Consider the following 8437-nt stretch of genomic DNA (forward strand, 5'->3'; position numbering starts at 1 on the left):
TGGTGCAAAGGGTAACCCCCGGGTGCTAGGTGGTGGAATAAAGTAGTTGGTCTCGACTTGCGTAACGCAGACAGTTCTCTGCTGGGACTGCTATCTCTGAAAATTTGGTCTATATAAAAGATGGTGATGGAATTAATGATGATGGGTCTATTCCTCCTGATTTGGAAGCTTTTGTATTCGCGCCGCGAATACAATGCGTCCGCGAATTTCGTGGACCGTAGCCGGGTATCCACCAGAGATGAGTTCCCCGAGGACGTCGTAGGTGCAGGGTACTATGCTCCGGTAATTGGCCATGGGAGATTTCGGCTTCCTGGCCGCTGTAATATAGCTCAGGCTAATATATCTGAGACTGTGGCAACCAATGGAGTACAGCAACTGCAGTCGAGGGCGTGTCGTTTCACATACGGGGCATACAATCACAATGGAAGTATGCGGCAGCGCTCAGTGTGGATATGAAAGGAGCCTTTAATGGTGCCCTTCATACTTCTATGTGTGAATCGGTCAAGTTGATCACGGGACCTTCTGCTCTGGCAAATTTGGTTGGCAGCTATCTTCATGGACGACGTTGTCACTTCAAAGACCGGATACGTATGTGTATGACGAAGGGTGGCACCCCTCAGGGAGGAGTGCTATCACCAGTTATCTACAGGCTGTTCCATGCTCTGGTCATGGACATCCCTGGTCGGGCGGTTGCGCAGGATGTGCTGGTGAAGACTATTTCTTATGCCGATGATATGATCATATTGATAGGTGTTGATAGTCAAGAGAAGCTCGAAGAAGCCACAAAGGATATTGAGGCCTTAGAGCGTGAACTCCCCACCTTTGGCCTAGCTATGGCGAGGGAGAAGAGTGCTATCTTATCAAACGACCTTCAGGATGAGTGTCTTGGCATTGTGGTTAAGAGGTCTATCCCCTTTCTGGGGATGCGTATTGACTTGAGTGGCAGATGGGCCCCACATGTAGTCTACATGATGTAGAAGAAGTCATCAGAGTTGGAGCAGAAGCCTGTCGCAGATTGATTGGCCCAGAAGGTGTTGTGAGGATCACCCCCAAGGCGCGAGAAGTGATTCGTGCCCACGTAGCGGCAACTCTCGGTTATGGGATTGAGTGTTGGGGTGATAGATTAATGTTAAAAGGTGTGAAGCGTCGTATAGACTCTTTGCATAACCGCTTAGGGAAGATCCTCATCGGGGTCCCGGTCTCCGGTAACCCGGATCTAGTTGCACTATTGAGCGATGCCAAGCTGACCCTTTATCAACGGTTATGTATGAGATATGGCTCCTGGAAACTACAAGATGGTTATGATATCCGAAAATGGTGGTCTAAGGTAGTTCGGGGTCGCTATCCTGAACAAGCAGAATCCTGGAAGCATGATCGGTTTGAAATTGGCCTACAACCAAAGCAGTTTTAGATAGGTGACGGCACGGAGGTAAGCAGCTGTTATCTACGGCCAGGTTCGACAGGTTTTGAGCAATCTGATGGCATTTTCACTGATGGCAGCAGGAGGCCATACGGTGATGGCAGTTGTGCACATGTTGGAGCTGGTTTCTACTCATCGGATGCGGGCATCACTTGGTCGTCTTACAAACTACCGGACTACTGCAGCATTGACCAAGTTGAGGAGGTCGCTATATTAATGGCGGCTAGGTCCGTGCCTGCTCGGATGGACAAGCGATATCTGCTGGCGATCGACTCTAGGTCGGTCATACAAGCTGTTGCTGGTGCCCGGCGAAGCAGTCTACTGGTGGATATAAGAAGAGAGATTTTATCAAAAAATCTTGGTCTCATATATGGGTGAGAGCCTCTCTCTGAGAGGACACAGCACGTGCTATGGGAATATACGGGCTGATCTAGCGGCACGGCATGGGGCATATCATGGTCATATGGTTACAGTTGAGGCTCCTTTGAGCTCAGTGAGAAACGCCACTAAGCGAGGACTACTTATCAAGGTGAAGGACTGTGGCTGGAAAGGGATCAAAAATGTTACTATAAGGAGTTTTATCACATGTCGACGTCATTTCGACATCTTGAAAAAGGCGATACGGTTTAAAATGAGTCGGACCTTGCTTAGGGCTGTCTTCGGGCTACTACGTTGTGGACGGCTGTTGGTCAGATCATCATCAGGCCATTCCAGCGTCTGCCACTTATGTGGTGGGGTTCCTGATGACACGGTGCACCGGATTCTTCACTGCAAGAGGCACCACAGGGAAAGGCTATCTATTCTAGGGGGACCAAAATATATACGGTATCCGGCGTATTTCCTCACGAGGATGGAAAGGACAAGTATGCTTACGAGACTGGTTCAGAGAATGGGCATATGAGCAACAAAGGCTGTATGAACGGACCCACACTATGATTGACACTTACGGTTATTCCCCCTATCTCAAACCCGTAGTACGCACTATGAGCGTCACGGGATATCCTTGTTTCACAGACACCAATGAGGTGCTCAGGAAGATTGTCGTGTTGAGGAGGCCCGTATGTATGATGGTGGCATCTAGCTCTCCGGCGAGGATCCATGGCAAGGATCATATACGGCTGTATTGGATGAACTCACAATGAGCTGATGGGCAAGGTTCTATGTTATGACTTGAGGTCACCACACGACTGAGTCCTGTTGCATGACTCATGCATGACTCATGCAGCACGAGCCTGCTGGCGAAGTTCATTCGAAGGGCAGCCACTGCAGCATGATGCTGCCAGCATCGTCAACATGCCCGATTACCGGGATGCCATGTGGCTCAAGGTATTTGAACTTGTTTTTAATGGTCGTTTCAACTTCCTCTCGCAGATTGCGAAGGATGTCGGCGGGATTGCGACTCGCCCCCTCCGATATCTGCCAGCAGTGGCGTCCCGCCCCCATGTATAAGTACTGTCCCGCCAAGGGATAAGCGTGTAGTATTGCTTGGGCCGTGATGGCCTGGTCACATGTGGTAGCCCGATTGGTAGTGGCATCAATCGTGGTGAAGGTCTTGATGATGGGTCTGATTCGTGGCTTGTTGAACAGGGTCTCCTTGAAGATGCTGCCCGTGGTGGAGAGGTTTCCGTGGATCGCGTATTTGGGGACCAATTTCCTCAGTATCCGATAATAAGTCTGAGTTGGAGTGGTTTGCCACTGCTCGCCTCTTATTCTTGAATGAGGTGAACATCTTCACTGATGGTTCAAGAAAAGGCTTTCGTCACCCACACAACGGGTTCGGCTGTATGGTAATTGCGAGATATCATGCTCCTCTCTTGTTCTTTAGGTCTTTGCCCTCTTGGTGTAATATCTGTCAAGATGAGATTTGTGGCATTTACTTTTGCCCTTCTTTGGATCAAGACCTGCTTGCCGAGTGATCTTTCGCTGATCCCCAGCTTTCTTATTCACGTTGATAGCAAGGCTGCGATACTCTCTGTGACATTTTCTTCCAAGGTTTCTGACACTGCCGGGAAGGCGCGGAGTCTCCTTCTTGCTCTTTCTTCTTCAGTGATTAGAGTGAAGTTAGTATGGACACGTGGCCACCCTGATCGCTGTGGCAATGAGGTCTCAGATCCTCTCGCCATTCTTGGCTCTGAAGGAATTGGGCGACGTAACTATGAGCTTGCTCTATGGTCGTTCACTAGAATGATGATAGATGACTTCATTTCTCAGAGACTGAAGCTGTGTTTCAAGTCTGCGCTCTTGAGGCTCTCGTCTAGGACTCGACAGTTGAACTGCCGCATTTCGTGTTCTCGATGTCTCACATCACGACTTGAACTCGTTTTTCTGGTTTTGAGTGCAACCTGATCTTCTGGGCTGTCAGTGGCACTAGGTGTCGTTCCCACTTCTTCAAGTTTGGTCGCCGTCATACAGATTCATGCAGATTCTGTGGAGTCTCAAACGACACCTGGACTCATCTCATTCTAGATTGAACACCGACACGGACAATATTATCAATACTATAAACAAAACTATTGACGATTCAGGTCAGGCTATGCTCGCTCCCAAACTCCGGCCGGATATCTTAGTCTCCCTATCGGGTACCACAGGCATTACTTCGTAGAGGCTCCCCAGGCGGTCCCAGTCTACATGCCTAGCGCCGACATCGATGACTGGAAGGTTATCAGATATAACACGAAGGCCATCTCACCTCGCATACCAGTCTGTGATATTGCTCACATCTGCGAGAATGTCACAACGAGATGGTTTCATCGTCATAGACTCCCTACGACCTCGCTGTAAGGATGTGATCGGCATTCGAGCTTGCTGCAGCTGCGGCTCATGTCACAACCAGAACTTCCCTTGCAGGGAGAAGCGGGCCTGTCTCACATGCGGTGGCCCTTTACAAGGACCGGCCTCTCGACGATCGAGACTTGACCTGAAACGTTGTAGTCTGCGCAAACAAGTCGGACATAATTTCCATAAGGGCCCTCCGTGCAAGGTCAAGCTCAGCTTGAAGCGCGAGAAGTATCTCCGCACGGAGCGTCTAGTGGATAGCCATCCATATAACGGCCCCTTCGCCGAATTGTTATGATCATATTTTCTCCCGCCACTATCACTGCTCCACCCACTGCCACCACTACACTTAACTTTCCGTGAATTAACACGGGCAAATACCCCACATTGCTGTATGAGCTCTGTGATAATCATGATTTCGACGTCTTTCTCTGCCAAGAAACCTCCGAGAAGTTTTTATCTCGACGGGTTACGCGTCTTCACTGATACTCCCAATCCCAATACGTGTGTCATTATGTCAACTGACTTTGCTACTTATTTCGCTCTTAATTCTCATGTATCTATTAGCAATCTTCACGTCACTACATCTGACAAACTGACTATTATCTCATTCGATAACCCGGTGTCCTTACCGGACGTGAGTCACCTCTATCCTATCTCTACTTTACTCAGCTCTGGCGGCGACTTCGTCATTGGTGGAGACACCAACGGTTATAGCCATCTTTGGGGATCTGCTAAAGACTAAAATACTCACTAACTGTAGCTCCGTGTACTATGTTCGAAGATACATGAATATCCTTGGTATTACTACTACCCTCAAGCTCAACTTCATCGACCATCTCAAAGCGAGACTAGCCAAGTGCCACAACTTGACCGTGAAGGCCATGCGCTTTGCTAAAAAGACTTTTGGGGTCTCCTGGTAGAGTTGCTTACCTGGTCGAGGCGGTATGGATACCCACTTTGAGTTCCGGCTTGGAAGCCTGTGGTATCTCGCTGGTCAATAAAAACACGTGCGATCTCATCGACTTGGCCTTCAGAAGAATTATCAAGCTCGCTTACCGGCTCCCACCATCCACTCCTAAATTAGGAGTCCTAATGCCTTTGTCGACATCATGAGTGAGGCTCCCCGACTGTCATATCTGCTTACCAAGGCTCTGCACCGAACTGAGCCATCTACAAGCTCTAACGTCTTTCCTCGCCTCTTCAGCTGAAGCCCCTCTCTACTCGAAGTAGAGATATAATTCCTATCGGATGCACAGGAATGGCCTTCAGGCGATCTTTGGCCTTTTACGTGCTGGGACCTACCTGTCAAGGACTAACGGAAGGGCAAGTCCCCCATGTCCTTGCTGTAAATTACAGATTATTAAATAATGCTACTACTGATTCTATCCATAGACAACTGTTTTGTTCATGCATTGGCTCCGAGGAGCTTCTGAGGGAAGGGGTTCTGCATTCTTCCTTACCCGGAGCCGTATATTGAGGGAGGCTCTGCTGCGAATGGATGTTGCTTACACCCATTCGGAGCAGCAACACCGTGTTGGCAACTACCACGCCTGCTGCTCGACACAGGAGAATCAAGGTTTTAACGATTCGGCATGTCATTAAGCGGAGATCGTCTTTCATCCTCATTTCCCTGGACTTGAAAGTGGTGTTATAGAACACTCGACAGTATCCTCAGCTCTCTCGGACAGTCCAGGGAAGCTGAACCTGACAGTCCAGGTTGTATCTTCCTGCGAGTAGAAAAATATACCGTTAGGTGCCGCCAAAGGCGTGACGGCAGCAACCACTTCACACACACATATTCACCGTTCTATTTTACAGGAACAGAGGTCTTCCCAAAGACTATGGTAACACAGCTAGCCGGATTGGCTACTGGGTGAAGACCTCATACTGACCTGAAGATCCTGAGCAGAAAGAGCTTGCTGTGTGAATGCCCTTTCAGTACGAGTAATCGAACCTTGAAGTTCAAGGCTTGAACTACCACCATCCCCGTTCCCACAACAGCTGCCAATTACTGCCAGCTTTTCGACATTGCGTCGAGTCAGAACTACCGATGCTGATGCTTGATGTGCGGATATGAGATTCGAGTGCAAGCGATGATCCATCAGCACTGATGTAGTACATCAGGGGTACTACCTCAAGGTATTGCTAGGATGATCGGCATCCGTGAGAACTCGGGGAAGCCCGTGAGCTCCGTGACAAGTCAGTTGCGATCGTGTTAGAGTCTGATCCCAGTGTAACACTGGCAGTGTAGCACGTGTTAACTAGTTTGTGTACTAGCTCGACATTCCCCGTCTCGCTCTAATAGTTCGAGTCTAAATTCATTCGTCCAACCTTGAGCTCAGTACTGCCCAAATAAAGACCCGATGTTTCAAGAATCTAATGGGGTCTGACTAAAGTAGTCTAGACTGAAACTAAATTTGTTGAGCTTATTAATGTCATGGAATATACTGGGTCGATTGGAGAACATTTATTTCCAGTATTTTGTGAATCCCGATAGCTCGTTCAAGAAATCGTATGATCTGTTGACGGAAATACTCGAGCAAGAGGATGTGATCGATCATGGCTAATCGTGACAGGAATTGCTTCTGTCCAATCATAGTCCGCGACAGTATTTTGTTGGTGGTGCAACAGATGAAATGCATGACTACTTTTGTCTCTACGTACTGACTAGGTACTCGCCGGAACAGTCGGAACTGTTACTACTGTTCTGAGAATTCTCAACAGGAGGATATGGTGATGTCGCTGTCATGATCGTCGTCGTGTGGTCCTCGAATAATCCTACTGAAGTTGTAATGCGTACATAAGACATCTTATGTCACCTACTGACATTTTTGTCACCCAAATTTTAGAGCGAGGCCATGTTCAATGTCGTCGTCAGGATGACGGAGTAGCAGTCACCAGTTTCGTTGAGTGGCTTGGACAAGTTCGTTTCGCACATGATAGCACACACTCAGTCTACTTGGTCTCGCACCTAAATTGTTCGCCAAAGAGGGACCGACGACTGCTATGAGTAGCTCATTCATCGCGCTGCGCGATTCACGCGCACGGAACTGGTCTCTAGTAACAGCGAACGTAATGCCCAGAATTACTTGAACAAATTTCTGCAGAAGGACATATCGCGTCGTGCGATTCGCGCGCATGGAACTAGTCTCCAGTAACAGTGAAGGCAATGCCGGTTACTTGTAAAAATTCTGCAGCAGGACATGAGGCGCCCGAGAAGCTAATCATACTGAGAATCAGGATTACTAAAGTGAGTGCCATACATGACGCATTCTCACGCTACACGGTCCACCCATCGAGCTCGCCGGAAAGCTTGACGCTAACTTCTCAACAGCGACGGAATCCGTTAACAAAATGGAGTTATTAAACTGAGGTATGTTTTGGGATGACACCTTCCCTAATGTCCATAGCATGGACTTTTGTGAGTGTCAGAGCTCCTCTATATTTCGAATGACTCCCGATTCAATATTTGCTGAAATTCGACCCAGTTCTCTATTTCATTTAATTTTATTATCGACCCAGCAATGCTGGGTCAGCATACATACAGGTAGAACTCGAGTGAAATACTGTACACAAAGCATGAGTCGAAGCTAGACCCATTGTGATGACATTCTTGTCCCGATCATCATATTGTGTGTGTTCTGTCAGTTGCTCACACGTAGGCCGCGATGGGAATGATGCACACAAGATCATATCAATAGATTTAAGGTTACTGACTCATCCCTTTCCTTCTCACCACGTATGTAAATCTATGGATCACCAGCGAAAGGGGCATTGCAATGCTACCCGCACCCTCTTTCAAGTCTGACGCAAAAGTGTCATTTTGGTGATTCCCTTGAATGCTCGAATGATGATTTCAATTGCAGAATATGCACTTCGGCTGACATTTGATAGGGGTTGGAAAATGAGCATGCACAATCCAAAAAACTATTAATTTCTGTGATTTCTGCTCATTGATAAAATCTGCAAAAAGTTAGACGATTACGAGAGAAAGCATTTGAAGTTGAACTCCGTCTCAACGGAATCCTTTCCACACGATCAGTTGCGGTCAGAAGATGCAAGTAGATAAACTTGAAAATTCCATTGCAAGTGTAGCTTTTAAGATTTGTGCTCGAAAGACATCCTACACAAGATAGGGTGGTTCAACCTGAGGGGTTGACGAAAATGGTCATACCTCCTCTAGCGGTTTTAGCGTAGCGCGACAGTCTCATTCAAAGTATGCAATACAGTGCAGATAAC

At 47.9% G+C, this 8437-nt stretch overlaps 1 protein-coding gene across 1 annotated transcript; it reads left to right on the top strand.

Annotated features, from left to right (window-relative positions):
- Positions 1–590: 590 nt before the first annotated feature.
- On the top strand, positions 591–977 carry Pmar_PMAR022052 (conserved hypothetical protein; the record flags this gene model as incomplete). The annotated part of the gene is made up of 1 exon (XM_002787103.1): positions 591–977. The coding sequence occupies one exon, from the start codon at positions 591–593 to the stop codon at positions 975–977; it is 387 nt and encodes a 128-aa protein (XP_002787149.1).
- Positions 978–8437: the final 7460 nt, after the last annotated feature.

This window comes from Perkinsus marinus, assembly GCF_000006405.1.
Source record: "Perkinsus marinus ATCC 50983 genomic scaffold scf_1104296930340, whole genome shotgun sequence".
Taxonomy (NCBI): Eukaryota; Perkinsozoa; order Perkinsida; family Perkinsidae; genus Perkinsus; species Perkinsus marinus.